The following is a 19,773-nucleotide window of genomic DNA, read 5'->3' on the forward strand; positions in this document are numbered from 1 at the left end:
GCGCCTCAGCGTCCGCGCGTCTCTCCCTCGCGTGCCCGGAGCGCCCATTCGACGTCCCTGTCATTTCGGAACACTGTACGGCGAGAGGTAAGTGGAACCCCTCGGGGACATTCTGGCCGACCGGCGCGGCAGCCGCTCCATCTGCGAGACGCTGCACCCCAGCCCCACAGAACAGCCAGTCCTTCTCGCGGGGCCGGTGGTCGCCGTCCGTCTGCTCGCTTCTCGGACGCCCCGAGGCGCGGCGCCACGGGGCGCGAGCGGCGACCGGACGTGACGTCGCGCGCTCTCCGCGCATGCGTCGCGGTCGCATCCGGCTGCCATTCTCCGTGATGGAGCGATCGGGGAGAGCAGCGTCGGCAGCGGCAGCCCTGCGGAGTCCGTGTCATTTTTAGCGCGACTGCTCCCGACAAAACAGTTGTGTGTCGCGGTTGCCGCGTGCGCGGGGCATGGCCTCACGATGAACGCCGGCGAGCAGAGCATCGTGGCCGACTGGCTGCGCACCCTGGGGCTGGCGCAGTACGCGGAGAGCTTCGTGGACAACGGATACGACGACCTGGAGATCTGCAAGCAGATAGGCGAGCCCGACTTGGATGCGATCGGCGTCAGCGACCCGAAGCACCGCCACCGCGTGCTGCAGGCCGTGCGCGTCCTGCTCGAGCAGGGCGGCACGGCCGTGTACTTCACCCTCGAAGAGGCCGCCAAGCACTCGCGCGTCTCGGCGGCCAGCGAGTACGGCTTCGACGGCGAGTGGGCCCCGCCGCCGCCGGACAAAGCGGCCGTGGTGAGGCCGGACTCGCTGCGCTACTTCCAGGACGAGTACGAAGAGGGCAAGGCCGAGCTGGTGCGCTTCCCCAAGATGCAGCTCAAGATCATGGTCAGGGAGAAGACGGTTCGCGATGGGATACGCCTCAGCATGCAGCCCTACAGCAACCCGGTGAGTGACCCCTCGCACACCTCCATGTTGTTCCAGGGGAACGCGTGCGTGCCGCCGCCGTGATCGAGCGTCGAATATTTGCGCGACGAATCGGTCGAGTCAATACGCGAAGATCAAAGGCACAGGCCCGGTACACCTCCGTTCAAAAGCAGTTGCATTGCTCCAAGCGTGACGCACACGTTTGGCAACTCTTGCTTGCTTTGCACGTTTCTTTCTTCAAGTGACGCTTGGATGCTCACTTGGAGATACAGCCGTCTGGTATTTCATTGACTAAAGCCGGCGCTACGTGAACCGGCTTGAGAAGAACGTCCGGAAACGACTCGATTCGCTGTGTTACCTTCTGACACTGACAAGCGCGGGGGGCGTTTCCTCGGCGAATGCATATGCCGCGCGCTGTTTGGCGGAAGCGATCGATGCATTTCCATCTCAAAGGACAGCTGACGACTGGCTGCCTCAGCGGCTCTGCGTTGGGTAATCGCGGCTCGAATGACTTCTCGTTATCAAAGAAAGGGGGCCCTCGTATATCGAGGCAGATTCCGGGTGTTACATTTCGTTCGCCCATAACGCACAGCTGTCACGGAAACGATCGATGAGACGCGTCTTGCCAGACGAAATAACGATCTCTCTTCGTCTCCTCAGGCCCGCGAGTTACTTGATGTCTTTTCCTGGGCACTACAAATTTGTGCGCTGTGGCTGATTAGAGTGCGGTTGTTTCACTCGGGCTTTTGTTGTGCTGCTGTTGCCTTTGTGGGACGCGTGTTGTGAGAAGCCCGTAATAAAATACCACCAGGAAACACCGGTAGCGCTCGAATGTGTTTCGTGGAACAGAATTGTTATTTTACCGGTTGAGCTGTCATCGAAGCACCATAGAAATAACATTCGACATTCTTTTTTTTTTTATTTGAAAAAACCTGACGTCGGATGACTTCCATTCCATTCTGGCCCTGGAGAACGTTGTTTTCACAATAAAGAGACGGTCTTCCAGGTTTCCCAATGCACACGTTCATACTGGTGCCATTGAAAGGTTACCTACACCAGAGTAATGAGCGTGTTAACTCCAGCTAACTTTCAACCTGGTGCGACCAAACCAGAGAGAGAACTATGACCGCACGTTAACGTTCATCGGCGGTAACTAGTGTATCTTGCTGCCATTCTCTTAAAGGGGTCCTGAAATGCCTTCCCCCGATGCATGGATGTACATGTAACCAAATAAAGCAATGTATTAGCAATCTCCTCCTGCAAGAATTTTGTTAAAGCGATGAGTATTAGCTGAGAAATCGTAAATCAAAAACCGCGAATCATCGTCGCGCCGTATTTCCTCCTCCTTTCAACTGTTTCTTCGCTGTTGGCCTCCCCTCCCATGATGCTCCGCTCCTCAGCGGTGACGTACTTCCGCTATTGCGCTCCCACAGACTGCCGTCTGCTACGGGCCAGCTCTTTCGGCTTTTTCATCTCTGTAGACACCATGGACACAGGCTGGAAAAGCGAACGAATGACCTGGCCGCATGTGTGCGGCCTGGCCTTGCCCTTTCGCGGTGTACGTAGCTGCAGTTGGTATCGGCGGCGAACTCGCAGCCGCGTGGGGAGAATCGTGCGCTCGTTCCCTTTGGTGCACCGCGCACTGTTTATCCAAAAAGCGCGGTCTCAGATGTGGCCCCGCTGGTGCCGGGTGTTATTTTGCGGTGGTTGTAATTCCTACTACCGGCGGCATGTGAAAAAAGACATTTTCAACCGACACAGAACCCGTGCACAAAACGCGCCGGATCGGATCGCTTTATCAGCGGCGATGAACGTGAAGGCGAAGAGCAAACCAACGCTGCACTCGATCAGCGAGAACCCGTGTTCTGGCAAGCTGCACCCATGTGTTGCATTCAACACTGACGGGAAAGCGTTTGTTTGCACTTGTTTGGATAGTCGTAAAATGTCCAAACACTCCGGCACTCCGCTAGCAGATCAGCCGGCGAGACATTTCGGAAAACATTTGACAGATGGCGCCGTATGCATTAGTGTGTCGCTACGCGAAACTGATGAGACGCTCTACTAAAACTCCCATCGCGGTGTCACGTAGCGGGACGCAAAAATTTAGCGTTTAGCGTATGCAAAGGCCACAAACGCTGTACTAAAACTCTATTAGCAGCAAAATAGCGTGCGTATGTGAAACCGCTTGCGTTTACAAAGCTGCACGCCGAGCGCGTACGTTTCAAACCTAGTGACATCGTTTAAATACACTGGCAAGCACAGTGTAACCGGTGTAACGTAGTCAGATATCAACCGTATGCTCAGGCGACAAGCAAGAGCTTGTTTTATGTGGGGCGGAGATTGCGCATAAAGGCCCGTTCGCACTTGCGACGAAAGCGAGTGAGAGCGGCAGGAATTCCGTCGCTTTGTCGCGCGACGATCGTTTTTGTCGAATGGTCGGGACAAATTTTGGTTGCACGACAGAATTCCCGTCGCTTTCGCTCGCTTTCGTCGCAAGCGGGAATGGAAAGTTCTGCCGCTGCCGTCTGCTACGCAGCTCGGAGGTAACCGCGCGATCTGGTCGGGCCGGATGAACGCGCACACTCCCGCACGGCAGCGCCCCAAGCGGCAGACGGCCGCGTACATCGCTCCCGGCGCCCGCCTGGAGCCCGCCCTCGGCACACTAGCCAGTATATGTCAGGCCCTATAATGGAGGAAAGATGTTTTGCTTCCGATGAACCTAGTTCTTTGCCCCTGTGTTTTTAAATACGTGAAGTGGTTAGCACGTCGTCCTCACGCAGCTCTGTATCGTCGTAGCATCCCTGATTGTCCGAACGAAGCTTGCAGCTAAGCCAATGCAGCGACCGAAGCTGTGTGTGTGTGTGTGCATCGCCTCCTGTGTGTTGTGGACGCGTTCGTTTCGCGATGAAATGCGACATTGTACTTCTGCGGGTGGATAGTGCTTCCCATGGTCTGGATTATCTTTCTCGAACGACGTACCACTCAACCTCGCATGGGGTATGTGCAGTGTGCCTGGCTAAAAGCCTTCTCGCTTGCGCGCCAGAGTTGTGACTTGCTGCTCGTCCCCGCAAACCGGGTGTGAGGTGAGTGCCGAATTTACGACGGGCAGGAGGAGGCAACTCATCGTCTGTCAATCGCGGTTCAGACTTGCAACGCATGTTGTGACGTTGCGTTCGTTCGAAACGCATCTCTGGATTGTTTTGAAGTTGAATAAAATGTACGCGTCAAACCCGGGCATTCGGCTCAGGGCGTTCTCTGCGATTGCACCAAAGAAATGCCACGGGACTTTCTTTATGGCACGTACTCACGTAAGATAAAATCCACGTCGTGTTATGGCCGTGTTGCATTCAATACAAACGGTTAAGCGTTTGTTTACACTTGTTTCGTTTGTCGTAAAATGTCAAAGCACTCCGGCACTCCGCTGGCAGATCAGCCGGCGAGCCGACGCTGAGCAGACGACTCATCTCTTTGCCGGAAGTGCGTGAAAAAGCCGCCCAATAGCAGGATGTCTAGCTCATGACGAACATCTGGGAATCGATGATGTAGATATGTGAAGATGGCGGCGTCTAAAAACACGAAGGAAAGGGTGAGAAAAAAGCGACAAACTTTGCAACAAAAGTGTGAGCTTTCCGCTGCGCGTAAAAGAGTAATACTTGGCACAGGTGACGTTGGCGACCCAATCTAGCGATTGCGCTAGTTCATTTAGTGTGCTCAAAATGCCTTTGAGGGCCCCTTTAAACTAACCCTTGTGTTGTCACAGTGTCAGTACGAGAAAGTGGCTTATAAGTCACTGCTACTTCATTTTGTTTTCCTTATTATCTAGTATAATAGCTCGAGGTGTTCGCTATAATAAGCATGCATGGTCATTATCCTGACGTGGTGGTTTTTGAAAAAAAAAAAAAAACTTGTATTTTGTCTTTGTGGTCTTCAAGCAGCAGACAAACACGCTTTGATTCGCGTGGGAGTATCCGTAAAGAGGGTGACGTTCACATGAAGCTTCGTTTGACCGCGGTTTAAGCGCAAGTTACAGTCGCGCTAAACTCATTACTCGCGTGGGCTGAAATCACCCCACGCGTGCGTACGCACGTCTTATGTTCATTAAGAAATGGCGTTTCCATCTGTGATTTTCTTGGCTGTTTCCTTGACGGTTTCCTTGGTTTGTGCAACAAGCCTTGTCCCTAGCAGGGCTGACTTCACCAGTTCACATTAAAAAGCATTCTCCCGCTCTTCTTGGCTGGCGCCCCATTTTATTCATTGATTTCTTTCCACAGCCTGTTGAGTTCTGGAAGGCGTTGTTGTTCAATGTAGAGAGTGACGCTTCTTCCCCACTAGAAGATGCATTGCTGTGCTCTACTTCGCTCGCAGTGTAAATCGTGAGCACCGCGGTGCGTACGACACCGTGATTATTCGAACATTGCGTGCTTGATTGCTAGAGACTCGTTCTGAAGGAAAACAAAAAGAAAGGTAAACGCAATGTTTGCGGTTGCAGCGCATGGCTCCCACCGTCGTTATAAAAGTCGGCTCCAATTCAGACTGGATATGTCACGCAAGCCGCCAGAAAATGAGACTTGGGACGCCCCGAGTCCCATTATGTATTTTGAAGCGGCTGCACGCGACATTTTTATCTCAAAAATTTCTAAGACGTTCGGGGGTTGCGGAGGAAAGTTCGAAACGACTGCGGCTTAGGTCCGCTAATTTTGTTTCTAACTGAGTCTGCCTTCGCGCGCAATTTTACATACTTCGGAATTTTCCGCGATTCCTTGTAAGAGCTGTTGCCGCACCTAAATAAGAAGCGGAAAGTGCCAATTGACACATCACGTTGGGAAATTTGCTCTCTCCAGTAACTCGGATGTAATTTTAAATTTTCCGCCGGAATGTAATAACGGTAGGATATTTGGGAATCCGCGTATCCTGTATCCTATGGACTTATTCTACGCCCATGGTGGGACTACTTGGCATCATTCGCGCATTGTCGCGTCGGAGTGTATACAAGTGTGGCCATTCTTCTTAAGAGAGAGAGAGAATGCAGTGTAATGATGCTGACGAGGTCTGCCCAGCATATAGCTTAACATGCTACGTCAGGTGAATAACGAAACAAATGAGAAAAAAAAGAAACACCCACATGAGGTCTGTTGACAGAGTTCAGTAGTTCGTGGTCAAAATAAAAGAAGTTTTAAGTTAAAACACACTGGTGAAATGTTCGAACGCACTGGAGAAATGTTCGCTTTGAATGTAAGCAGAGTTCAGGCAACCGCGGAGCGACTTCACGTGGTCATGAGTTCACTAGGTCGGGTTAAAAATAACAGAAGTGGTAAATGTCGCCAGTTAAGCATAGTTACATAAATAAACCAACAGTTAACGAGGTAACGATAGGGTGCGGAGGAACGCCATAGGTTGGGGCAGCAGTGAGGTACACTCGGTTACAACTCAAGAACGGCACCACCTCATGTAGTGTATCACTCCGCCACAGCGCCAGACCCGTGATGTCAGTGCGCGCGCGTTTTGAAAGGGGTTTGCTATGAATGCGTGATATCGTCTGCCTTGTCTCACGCAGTTTGTTTGTCGTCACTGGAGTCGTCTATAACCATATTAAGTCCAAAAAATCACGGGAACGGCTCACGCCATGTTCAAAATATTCCCAGTAACGCCCTACTTGCGCCGCGCGGAGAAACATCCGGCTATGGTGATATGGCACAGCGGCAACTTCCGGTGCCGTTCTTAAGTTGTCACCGAGTATAGTAGATGTTAATAGGGAGGAGGAATAAACGACTTTGTAGAGCAGTCAGCCCTGGGAGGAGTCCTTATTCCACGACCTCCGCGTACCGTCAGGCTTCTTGGGCTCTCATGAGTCATCACTAGCCAAAGATGTCCGTGAGGGTTCGAGCTGGACAGTTCTCTCTCAGTGCTCAGTGGAGGGTAAGGGGAGGGGTGAGGTGAAGGTTCTTGTTGCGGCTGCACATGACATGGTGAGAGAGTTCCCGGAGCCTCGCAGTAGCGGCGTTGCGGAGAGTGTAGGCTCTAACGGGGTGGAGAAGGTGTTGGGATGTCTCCAAGATGATTTGAATGCCGGTTGGTTACTCAAGCGATAAGCGTTGGGGATAGATGAATAAAGTGTGAGACAACTAAACGCTGAAAATGCGCACTTTCTAATAAGCGCAGTAGAGATCGTCGAGACAGCCAGATCTGATGCATTGGAGTAAAGAAGTACTATCAAGACTCCTTATTTTTAGAACTCAATGGGCTGGAGGCAGCCGAATTAATGCGTTTTTTTTATAAGCATGACATTATATGCATTTTTATATGCATGACATGACGTTTTCTTCGTTCCCATGCCTGACCAGACGAACTTTCGTCAAACCCTTTACAATGTTAACCACAGTTATTAAAGTGCGCTGTAATTTGTGTAAGTGTATGCTAGTTATAATACCCCGTAAAAATGCAATACTCAGTAAAAAAACCATGTGTCCACGCCGCTAAATGCGCTGTCTGGTTTCTCGATATAGTGCTGATCGTGACGGTGCGTGTGAAGACGCAGTGAACCATGGAATTGGTAGCTGCTGAATTACTTCGAAAGAATAAGAATTCGTGCGAGTGGCGCGGAGGGGGGGGGGGGATGTAAAGCTCATAACTAAGCTGATTGAAACGCCGTGGTTGTGGGAACGTTGCAAAACCGTTGAGTACAGAGTAGTCATCATTGTACCATACTAGTCCCATGGCAGTGCCCGTAATGCTAACGCCTGTTTATTTAACCAGTCCTTCTGACAGGCTGGATCTCTGAAGCCTGTCAAGGCGCTGGGCACGGCGAGATGAGCGCATGCGAGGTACAGCTTTCAAAGGGCCAGTGGGAGCGGTAACCGGAGTTTACCATGTAGGGAGCGGCGGGGTGGGTTGTTGCGTTGGCCTTTGTGCGTACCGGTCTGTCAAAACGATACCCACGCCTCGTGAGCTAGAGGTCAGACCGCGCACGAGTTTCAGGCATTAAGACGTCTGTTAAGCGGGAGGTGGTGGCCTGCTCGCTGGCGGACGCGCGGACGTGCTTGGACAGTCCTGTAATAGTGGTTGTGTGAAGGGTGTTGAGTTGTTTGGTGTTTTATGGAGATCGTAAATCAGGAAACTGTGAGTGAGGGTTCCAACAGTTACTGTCCGAGCCATGTTTTGGTATTAGAGCTGCTGAGCGCCGCCGTATTTGTTAGAGAGTCATCTAATCAGTTGAAGCATATATATACTAAAGGCTTCCGCTGATTTTTGAGTCGCGTAAGCCCTATTTCGGCGCTAGTACGGTTACCGACAGGCAGTTCGACGAGCCGTGTATGGCCACACGTGGCGGGGATATTTTTGCCCGATATAAGCGGCTGCCCGTGGTCTATGATGGGTGCGGATTTAAAATCCCGTGCACCAATATGGCCACACTAGTGTTGTCTTTCGTCGAACCCTCCGAATAACACGGGAGAGGCCTTCTTCGAATTATAGTACCGATTCTAGTTCCGTCTTTTCGGGGCCAAGTTTTAGCCCCAGCCGTGGGAGGGGTTACTGGGCAGTGCTAGTGGCAGCCTGCAACTCCGTGAGTATGATTCCCGTGTTGAAGAAGTCGCTGCCATCTATCCACACATCCATGTTGTCTGCATGGATGGTGAAGCTGGCGGATATCTCCGTTTCGAATTACCAAGACAGATGGGCCATGGCTGTGTTAAAAAGGATTGGACCAAGTGTAAAGCCCTGTGGGGTTACCGGGATGACACACGTGATTTGTGTAGATGGAATGTCTGTTTTTGTTGAAGCGGCAAGGGTCCAGCCTGGATTTGTGTCGTTGAGACGTATAGGTCTGCTGTTGAGCAGCTGCGTATCCAGTTGTAAGCCCTTTGACTGGGAAAAAACATGAGCCAGCGCCTCCAATGTTGCAGACTGGCTGACTTGGTCGAAAGTTTTTCGTGGGTCGACGGTCAAAGTGTAGTCAGGGAGTCCTTCACTGTGAGCGAATCGATTTATTACCCGGCAGATGAGCCATGGGCAGTCGTGCGTGGCGACGTGCGGTCGGAAGCCGGTTTGTGATGAATGCAGCCATGGTTGGACATATTAGAGGTGGCATTCTATTTGGTGATTGATAAGTATTTCAATAAGTTCGCCTATATCATAGGTGTAAGTGAAGCGGGCATCAGATTAATGATTACGGATAGGCCTTTGTTGTGATTAGGTATTGTGTTCACCAGCTTGAGTTTCAAACAGTAAAGAACCTGGATAATGTTTCGGGATTGTTCTAAGCGAAGGGTCTCAAGCTCACATGAGTGAGCGGGCCGCAGTCACAAATTTTAGTCCCGCAAGGGCCGGGAGAGCGAAGAAGGTTAAAACGAAGGGGGGGGGGGGGGGAGGGAAGGGGATGATTAAGAAAATGTCAGATAACGCTGCCATTCCTGAATGGAACTGGGTGTCAGGATTCGAGACACATATCGATACCAATCTCCAGAATGACCAAAATGTGGACGCCGATTCTGAAATATCAAATATTGGTTCCACGATTTATGCTTTAACATGGGGTGACTGCATTTGGTGCCTCACAAAAAGAGGCTTCAGGGCAGCTGCGTCTCTGTATCTTACTATAATAAACGTTATTGATAGTAATTGACGAGAAAATATTGCCAGTTTCATTTATGAAAGTCACAAAACTTTATTCCTTGAGAACCTCAATGTAGCTGTTATTGTTCTAAACATGCTGGCTTGATGCCTGGCAACGCTTGGCTGCGACTAGAGAAGAAATGTCCACATGAACATCTTGCGCGGAAACGATCCTCATGGTCGATCGCAGGTGCTCATCAGTCCTCCTCGACCGGAGAGCTGACTTGTTCAACTTCAGCAATTGTAGGTTTTTCCGAACAGGGCAATGATTCTTGCAGACTGTTGACGAAGAGCCAGGAAACTTTCATCGTCAATACACTTGTAGAAGTCTGGTACAGCCACGTCCTGAAATGTCTGCTTCAACGGAATGTCAGCTTGCAGCTCAAGAAGTTCCATCTGTAACTCGGGCGCTGCGTCATCCACCGGCACCGAAAACAGCAACGAAACAATTCGGAATTCAAAGGCGAGGCTGGTGATGTCTTGGAAGCGTCCTTCGAATTCTCTTTGGAGATCATGGAGGAAGTCAGCGAAGTTATCGCAGGATTGTTTATCCACGTTCTCCTGCGACCTCAGGGTTAGAAAATAATCAAACTTCTGAATTCTCATCTGTCTCTCCCAAAGCTGCAATTTGGATTGAAAGGCTTGAATGTCGTCATGCATTTTCGTGATAAGTTTGTTTTTTACCTGAAGTTTAATGTTGAGGTAGCTCAAATGATCAGTGATATTACTGAGAAATGCAAGAGAGTCAAGCCACTTTTCGTCTGACAGCTCAACAATGGCTCTGTTCTTGCTCTTCATGGATGCGTCAATTTCCTCCCGGAGATCAAAAAATCGTTTCAGCACACTTCCACGACTCAGCCATCGCACCTCTGTATGGTACAAAATTTCACCATATTCGCTGCCAACCGCTTCTAAAAGAAATACAAATTGGCGGTGGTAAAGCGCTCTTGAACGGATGAAGTTCACTGCGCTGAGCACGATTTCCATGACATTCTTCATTTGCAGAGACTTGCCGCGAGTGCTTCTTCGTGCAAAATGCAGTGAACCGCGGCAAATTGACTGGTGATTCCGAGTGTAGCGAGTTTCGTCCGCAATCGACCAACAAGCCCGCTCTTGCATCCCACCATTCAATTCGCACCGTCTGGTGCCAAACAAACCAACTTTTCCCACGGTAGTCCAGCGTGTTCGACCACTCTTTCGAGAACAGAAAGAATATCCGCCCCTGTGGTTGTGCTTTTCATTGGGATTGAGTCCAAGAGTTCCTCAGTCACGTTCAGGTTTTTGTCTACACGCCTTACAAAAATAGCACGTTGTGCCTTGTCTGTAATGTCAGTGCTTTCGTCAACTGCAATAGAGAAAGCTGCAAACTCGTGGCATCGGTTGATTAATCCTTTTTCAATGTCTCCACTGATCTCGTTAATTCTCTGGGCGACTGTGTTTGGAGAGAGGCTTATTTTCTCGAATGTCTTTTTCATGCTGGGACAGGTAGCATAAGCGACTCCGAGCAGGCACTGCTTCACGAACAGACCTTCAGTGAAGGGCTTGGATGATTTGGCAATAAGCTGAGAAATTACGAAGCTTGCCCTTACCGTTTCGTCGCTTGCTTTCGCCGCCTTTTTGAACAGGTTTTGCTGCTTTCCCAACGCCGCCTTCAGTTGAGTCACGGTGTGCTCGCGAACGTTGCCAGTAAGAGCACCATACTTCTCGTGATGACAAGACATGAAGTGGCGTCGAACATTGTACTCCTTCGCCACAGCCACAGTCTGATGGCAGACTAAGTACACCTTGTCTCTTTATTCCGTGAAAAAATAAGAAAGTTCCCATCGCTCCTGAAAGCACCTCTTCTCGTCTTCCACTTTGCGTTTTGCAGACTGCTTGGACAGCGACATTGTGGCTAGCTTCCACAGCAGAAAGCTTCTCTGTTTGCAGATCGTCAAGAAAAAAAGAAGTCAAAGAGAACCCTGTCACATTTACGGAGGTGACAGGCACGTAGGAGCACAATTATATAGTGCGCTCTATCATGATTGACTTGGGGCACCGCTACCATCCACAGTGCTGTCAACAGCTTGCGAGTCGGAGGATAGGCGCTTGGTTTGGCGTCTCAATTTAGCGCACGCGAACAGATATGGGGCGTTTGATGTCTGGAAGTTCACAGTTTCGAAGCGCAATGTGCAGTCTTTTCCTCAGCAGCGAGATGCCACTCTCTGCCAGGCCATAAATAACGCTGCGACACGCCCCTAAACGCACGTGGGTGAATTTTAGAGCCCGAACCTGGAGTCCGACGTGCGGCTGCGCCCTTTTCGCCCAGCTGCAGCGCAGTAAAAGTGTTTGACACAAAGACGAACAGGAAAGCAAATATCCACAAACACCATACAACGCCCGGAAACCTTCGCGCTTTCGCGGAAGCCTGGAAAACTCCGAAGAAGCCGCCGTCTTCTCATTAGTGACGTGCAGCCCCGTTCACGGGGTCATAAAACGCTGCGGGCAGATTCTCCGCGGCCTGTGGTCTCCCAGCCCTGTGCGCACTGTAGTGTGCTCGATCCACAAGTCGCAGTTGCTTGTGACCATTGTGCCCCCGACTTAAAGGGGCCCTGAAAGGCATTTTGAGCACACTAAATGAACTAGCGCAATCGCTAGATTGGGTCGCCAACGTCACCTGTGCCAAGTATTACTCTTTTACGCGCAGCGGAAAGCTCACGCTTTTGTTGCAAAGTTTGTCGCTTTTTTCTCACCCTTTCCTTCGTGTTTTTGGACGCCGCCATCTTCACATGTCTACATCATCGATTCCCAGATGTTCGTCATGAGCTAGACATCCTGCTATTGGGCGGCTTTTTCACGCACTTCCGGCAAAGAGATGAGTCGTCTGCTCAGCGTCGGCTCGCCGGCTGATCTGCCAGCGGAGTGCCGGAGTGCTTTGACATTTTACGACAAACGAAACAAGTGTAAACAAACGCTTAACCGTTTGTATTGAATGCAACACGGCCATAACACGACGTGGATTTTATCTTATGTGAGTACGTACCATAAAGAAAGTCCCGTGGCACTTCTTTGGTGCAATCGCAGAGAACGCCCTGAGCCGAATGCCCGGGTTTGACGCGTACATTTTATTCAACTTCAAAACAATCCAGAGATGCGTTTCGAACGAACGCAACGTCACAACATGCGTTGCAAGTCTGAACCGCGATTGACAGACGATGAGTTGCCTCCTCCTGCCCGTCGTAAATACGGCACTCACCTCACACCCGGTTTGCGGGGACGAGCAGCTGCCAGCAAGTCACAACTCTGGCGCGCAAGCGAGAAGGCTTTTAGCCAGGCACACTACACATACCCCATGCGAGGTTGAGTGGTACGTCGTTCGAGAAAGATAATCCAGACCATGGGAAGCACTATCCACCCGCAGAAGTACAATGTCGCATTTCATCGCGAAACGAACGCGTCCACAACACACAGGAGGCGATGCACACACACACACATAGCTTCGGTCGCTTCATTGGCTTAGCTGCAAGCTTCGTTCGGACAATCAGCGATGCTACGACGATACAGAGCTGCGTGAGGACGACGTGCTAACCACTTCACGTATTTAAAAACACAGGGGCAAAGAACTAGGTTCATCGGAAGCAAAAAATCTTTCCTCCATTATAGTGCCTGAAATTTACTGGCTAGTGTGCCGAGTGCGGGCTCCAGGCGGGCGCCGGGCGCGATGTACGCGGCCGTCTGCCGCTTGGGGCGCTGCCGTGCGGGAGTGTGCGCGTTCATCCGGCCCGAGCAGATCGCGCGGTTACCTCCGAGCTGCGTAGCAGACGGCAGCGGCAGAACTTTCCATTCCCGCTTGCGACGAAAGCGAGCGAAAGCGACGGGAATTCTGTAGCGCAACCAAAATTTGTCCCGACCATTCGACAAAAACGATCGTCGCGCGACAAAGCGACGGAATTCCTGCCGCTCTCACTCGCTTTCGTCGCAAGTGCGAACGGGCCTTTATGCGCAATCTCCGCCCCACATAAAACAAGCTCTTGCTTGTCGCCTGAGCATACGGTTGATATCTGACTACGTTACACTGTGCTTAATTGCCAGTGTATTTAAACGATGTCACTAGGTTTGAAACATACGCGCTCGGCGTGCAGCTTTGTAAACGCAAGCGGTTTCACATACGCACGCTATTTTGCTGCTAATAGAGTTTTAGTACAGCGTTTGTGGCCTTTGCATACGCTAAACGCTAAATTTTTGCGTCCCGCTACGTGACACCGCGATGGGAGTTTTAGTAGAGCGTCTCATCAGTTTTGCGTAGCGACACACTAATGCATACGGCGCCATCTGTCAAATGTTTTCCGAAATGTCTCGCCGGCTGATCTGCTAGCGGAGTGCCGGAGTGTTTGGACATTTTACGACTATCCAAACAAGTGCAAGCAAACGCTTTCCCGTCAGTGTTGAATGCAACACATGGGTGCAGCTTGTCAGAACACGGGTTCTCGCTGATCGAGTGCAGCGTTGGTTTGCTCTTCGCCTTCACGTTCATCGCCGCTGATAAAGCGATCCGATCCGGCGCGTTTTGTGCACGGGTTCTGTGTCGGTTGAAAATGTCTTTTTTCACATGCCGCCGGTAGTAGGAATTACAACCACCGCAAAATAACACCCGGCACCAGCGGGGCCACATCTGAGACCGCGCTTTTTGGATAAACAGTGCGCGGTGCACCAAAGGGAACGAGCGCACGATTCTCCCCACGCGGCTGCGAGTTCGCCGCCGATACCAACTGCAGCCCTGCAGCTACGTACACCGCGAAAGGGCAAGGCCAGGCCGCACACATGCGGCCAGGTCATTCGTTCGCTTTTCCAGCCTGTCTCCATGGTGTCTACAGAGATGAAAAAGCCGAAAGAGCTGGCCCGTAGCAGACGGCAGTCTGTGGGAGCGCAATAGCGGAAGTACGTCACCGCTGAGGAGCGGAGCATCATGGGAGGGGAGGCCAACAGCGAAGAAACAGTTGAAAGGAGGAGGAAATACGGCGCGACGATAATTCGCGGTTTTTGATTTACGATTTCTCAGCTAATACTCATCGCTTTAACAAAATTCTTGCAGGAGGAGATTGCTAATACATTGCTTTATTTGGTTACATGTACATCCATGCATCGGCGGAAGGCATTTCAGGACCCCTTTAACGGCGCCCGAATCGAGGGGCCTCCGGAAAAGAGGGGTGTCCGCTCTGGTAACGCGAAGCCGTGAAAGACGATATACACGCGTTTTCGAGCAGTCTCTGGCCACTTGCGTCCTTGGCTACATACACAAGCAGGGCGCGACTCACGCATTCGCTTAAAAAACAAAAAATAAATGAACCAAGACACTCATGAGAGGGCCGCGGGCCGCGTGTTTGAGACCCCTGGTCTAAGCGGTCGAGAAAAGTCGGCTGGTGAAGTTGTCGAGACCGCGAATGCATTGCAGCTACATGTCGTCATGCTCCGGCGGCCGACCTGAGCTTTCCGTGATTACTATCGAAGTTCCGCCATTGCGAGCTGGGAGTTCAGTATTGTTTATCGACATAAATGTTGGGGATTGGTGGGGTGGTTGAAAGGTTGCCCTAAGGGAGAAAAGATAATAAGCGTTCGTTCAGCGCCCGCAGGGATTGCCCTGAGGGAAAGTGTGGAGAATAGTGGCATGTGCTTCTTGAATTTCTCGAAGGACTGCGGTATATTCTCCAATGGTCTTGTGCGAGTTGAACTGCCCCAACTCCATACGCACGTGTAACGCATACTGATACGGGAATTGGCCAAGATCGTAGAGCCAATCGGTTAATAGAGAGATCTGAATGGTTGTCTGGTGGCGAGAAGACAGAACTGCACCAGCCTGGTGCCCGCGCACATTGCAACACAATGCTGCGCACACCCGCGTGGGCGATTGGCAAAGAAAGAATGAAAGCTGCGCGCATGGAAATGCTGCCTTGCTTGCTTGCTTGTTCGCTTTCTTTACTGCTTGCCGGGTGAAAATTTTTATTTTTATTTCTTGTGTATCAGGTGACTTTCTCATCTAAAGGCCGACTGCCGCCTTTAGGGTTTTGTGCCAAAAATGTGTGCGCAAAACAAGTAAAAAAGAGGGCTCTGTCTGTTACAATCGTGATGGCATTCACCAGTCATGCATAATTCCCAGCCTTCGTGCTTGAACTGCATTTTCTCACAGTCGGCTTTCTTCTCGGTCCTATTCTTTTCGTCGTGGCGCAATCCGAGGTGCCTCCGGTCTCGTATTTCGTCAGAGCGAAAAGAATAGCGTCGCAGAACCGAATCGTGAGAGAGTCTCACATCGGCGCTGCGCACGAAGTGTTAGAGCCACGCGCATCCGCGAGCCTGGTGAGTGTGGCTCGGTGGAGCATTCAGGTTTCGTAGTGAGAGTTTTGCGCACTTTTGCGGTGGTTCTAAGCCAGATGCAGTATGATATTGGCGCTGTGCCTTGTTTTGCCGTCTGGCTGGGTGCAGCAATGCGGAGTCGTTCTAGTTACGGCCCCCGTGTGCTAGTGCCAAGCTCTAGCACACAGCCTCTGAATTTCACATGGGGCGGACTTCTGAGCTTTAACCATTTCACTTTTCAAAGTGTCCGCCACATAAATCGAGCTCTGATTGGCTGAGAGCAGACGAAACGCGCGTGACGTGTAATACAAGACAAGTGAGGCGGGGTCATTTTCTTAACAGAAATAATCAAAGAAAGCCATGTGGACAACTTTCAAGTAAACATCATGGGGCGTTGGTTTTTGTGGAGTGGTACGGGTTAAAGGCCTTGCAACTTCGTCCAGTCTTGAAACGGACACAACTCAGAATTCCGCTTCTGACACGCTAGGAGCTTATTAAAAAATTACTTGCAATTAGTTGAATTTCGCAGAATCCTTTGCATCTGGTCGAAAAACATGTTTTGTGCACAAACTTTAGGCGTAAAGTGCGTAATAGTTTGGCAGATTAAAGTCTTGAGTGTTACGGCTGTCATGCATTTTTTCGGAGTAGCAAGCTAAGCGCGCTGCCGGGTTCACCTGTCATCATTCAAGGCATCCCTCCTCCTCCTCCTTTTCCTCCTCCTCCTCCTCCTCCTCCTCCTCCTCCTCCTCCTCCCCCCCGGCCTGTTGACGGGATGGGCTGTTTAGTACTCGCCGGGCATTTTCGTGGTACGTGGCGAGTCTGGAAAAAAAGGAGAGAAGATTGCGAAAACTCTCATGCCGGAATTGTCCAATAATGCTTTGGCCGCTCTGCCGCTTCACTACCATACACAAATGAATTGCAGAAAACATTTTCTAGGTAGTACCCTATAGGCAGTCTGATACCAAAGTAGGCAGGTCCTGACATCTTTATTATACATACCTCCATAAGACCCAGTGTATCCATTTGGAGTGCTATATACCTACACCCTCCCAATGGCGGTTCGCTACTACACGCAAGTGTTCTGCTGGGAAGAGATTTTTGGAGACATTGATCGATTGATTGGAGGGTTTAACGCGCCGACGCAACGCAGGCGATGAGGCGCCGTAGTGGAGGGCTCCGGATTAATTTTGAGCACCTGGGAATCTTTAACGTGCGCCGAAATCTCGTACACACAGGCGTTTTTGCTTTTCGCCTCCATCAGAAAAGCAGCCGCCGTGGCCGGGAATAGAACCCGCGACCTCGTGCTCAGCCGCACAACGCCCTAGCCACTGAGCCACCGCGGCGGGTAGATTTTTAGAGACAACATAAAAGTTCCCTGGCCATCTCCACTTAACCTGGGGAGGGGTGAAGCATGCAGTGTGCGCCGGTGTTTCTCACAGCAAAATCGCTGCTAATGGGTAAGTGTCCATCGCAAAAAAGCTTCTGAAGCCAACGCGCGCCGTTGCCTGTCTCTTGCCACACGGCGCGTCTTGTTTGGGCGCCGGAGAAGCGCTGGTAGGAGGAGCGATAGCGCGCTTGCTGAGGCAGTGGCGCCCTCTTGCGTTGAGCCAGATCTAAGCGATTAAATAAGAGGCAGTCTGCCCGTCAGTTGTCTTCGTGTCACACGCCGCAGCATGCTAAGAAGGATGCCGCACAAGATAAAACCTGGTGTTTGAAACCAATTTTGAGGCAGAATTTAACAAATTTTGGTTATTAATGCAAACAAATCCTTATTGTTCCTGTATTTTAAATTACTTTAAATCGTGTTAGGCTATTTTTAGCTGGTTGTATCCACTATACACTCCTTTTTTGACCATCGTTTGACAACTTGATTTACCGCGACGACAGGAGACGACGACGATAGGAAACGCTGACAGTACGAGCCCCTAAGGTACTTCGCCCCCTATATGAAGGCCATAACTGCAAATATTGAGTATTTAAATAAACCCTACGTATCCCTACAAAGCTGTCCACAGCGAGCCCCATGCAATCCGGCTTCAGTACGGTACACAAGTGCATTGCTCGAAAGATGATTTTGTAAAAATAATCATGTCCTGCGCGATCACCCCCGCACGCGTTTTGCTCGCGCGGGGGAATCTCAGAGGCCATGAAATAATATACGTGGTCTTATGAAAAAAATGAAGCCCCTGGGGCGTTTCATTAATAGAATTTTTTATACAGTAAAAGTGTAACAAGTGTTACAGACAAACAGACTGACAGAGACGTTTCTTCGTTGAGACAGCATGCACATTCGAAAAATTTAGATGTGAAAAAAAGAAAAAAATTCACGAAGGGAATCATGACGAGTGGGCGAAGCACCGGGGATCGTTCTTAGCGTAAATCACCCGTGAGAGTGCCTACTGCTGCTAAATAAAAAAAGAAAAAGGAAAAAAGAAAAAAAAAACTTTCCAAGTTTTTCAAAACCGAGCCCCTTCAAGGTCGGATTCACTACTTCACACAGATGTTTTCTGGGAAGGCATTTATTTCGTGGCATTTATTTTGTATATTGAACTATGAAAGTAGGTTACCCTTATATCTCCATAAAATACCGTTATCTCTATCCCCATGAAACCCCATGTTATCCCTTTACGCCGGATTTCTGTAGAGTTGACTTCACTACTACGTAGCATGCATTGGGGTGAACACATTTTTTAGGAGCAATGTAGGTGCTTTGATATCAAAGTATGACGGCCCAGGGGCCTTTTATTAAATACCTATACCATTTTTGCCTTTTAAGTGTTATACACTGAGGCTTTGTAAAGCCGTCTTCACTGATTTACACCAATGTAATGCTGGAAAGACAATTTTAGGAGTAGTATAGGTAGTAGTCTGACATGAAAGTTTGGAAAGCCCTGGCCGCTTTTATTAATAGCATTTTCATATGCGGCAAAAGTATGACTCGTGATGCGTCACAGGTAGTCACACGGGTTCCGTCGCTCGGTCTACATAGAAATGCGTAAGCTTTAAACAGAGCAGGTACACTGGGGGTACGAACGCTCTTCTTGGGTCCCGTTCTACTTCGGTGTTTTACGGGAGTTCCCGTGGATTACCCAATAGCCCGAACTTCATGCTGCCGATGCTTACCGTGCGCGCGAGAATTCACTGCGCGTGCTAGGTTAAACCGTGCTGTTGAAGGTCCACCACGAGCACGATATTCTGCGGCTATGGATGTGAACATCTTTAACAGAACTCTGTCTGGTTGGGTCAAACTTGAGGCAGACGCCTGCTATGAGCCTGCTTTCACGTTCTTGGTTTGTTTAGGAAATGCTATTTGGTTTAAGGCAACTGCTTACCAGACCCGACTTCGCGAACCAGCTTTTGACTAACCAGCAACAACAACTGATTTGCATCTCAGGCCTTCGTATTTGACGGGATTCTTGATCTTAACGAAAGTATTGGAAACTCCTCACGCAAGGCTTCACTTGTAAAGCCTCTCGCAAGGGGGTCAAGAAGCGCGAAGATTGCCTCCACCCCACGAGAGTCATTTTCTCCAGTTGCGGTCGGAACTTGAAGTTAAATGGCTTATGCGAAAGCTCTTTTCCTTCTCCTCGTCTCCCTCCTCTTGACCGGCGCTCGCTAGAAGTTACGGACGCATCCCCCCTTTCCTCTGGGCACGCCGTGGTCTCCGTGATGGGGAGGCACGGGCGGCGCGATGGGTGCCGCGGCGTTTAGCCCGCAAGAGTTGTGTTTTGTGTCCACCGGCGCTATTAGCGTGCCTTTTTCCCGACGTCGGCTGTAACTTCTTTTCCCGCTGTGGCGCGCGGTGTCCAGGATTAATCGCGACGCACACGCGCCGTTTTCTAAGGACCGCGTTCCCCGCAAGGTAATTGCGCGCCGTGTATTTTCTCCGTCGTGAAGAAGAGACGCTCGGTGTTCGGCTCGTC

The 19,773-nt window shown here is 50.5% G+C and overlaps 1 protein-coding gene across 1 annotated transcript in view; it reads left to right on the plus strand.

The window, feature by feature from the left end:
- Window positions 1-304: 304 nt before the first annotated feature.
- Window positions 305-19,773, plus strand: part of LOC144151725 (uncharacterized) — a gene marked incomplete in the record, with an annotated part of 363,083 nt that continues 343,614 nt past the window's right edge. The window contains 1 exon segment of the mRNA XM_077682846.1: window positions 305-934. Coding sequence (XP_077538972.1) covers window positions 458-934 — 477 coding nt within the window.

The sequence above is a fragment of the Haemaphysalis longicornis genome, unplaced genomic scaffold, assembly GCF_048455015.1.
Source record: "Haemaphysalis longicornis isolate Haplotype H1 unplaced genomic scaffold, Haemaphysalis longicornis Haplotype H1 scaffold_9, whole genome shotgun sequence".
NCBI lineage: Eukaryota > Metazoa > Arthropoda > Arachnida > Ixodida > Ixodidae > Haemaphysalis > Haemaphysalis longicornis.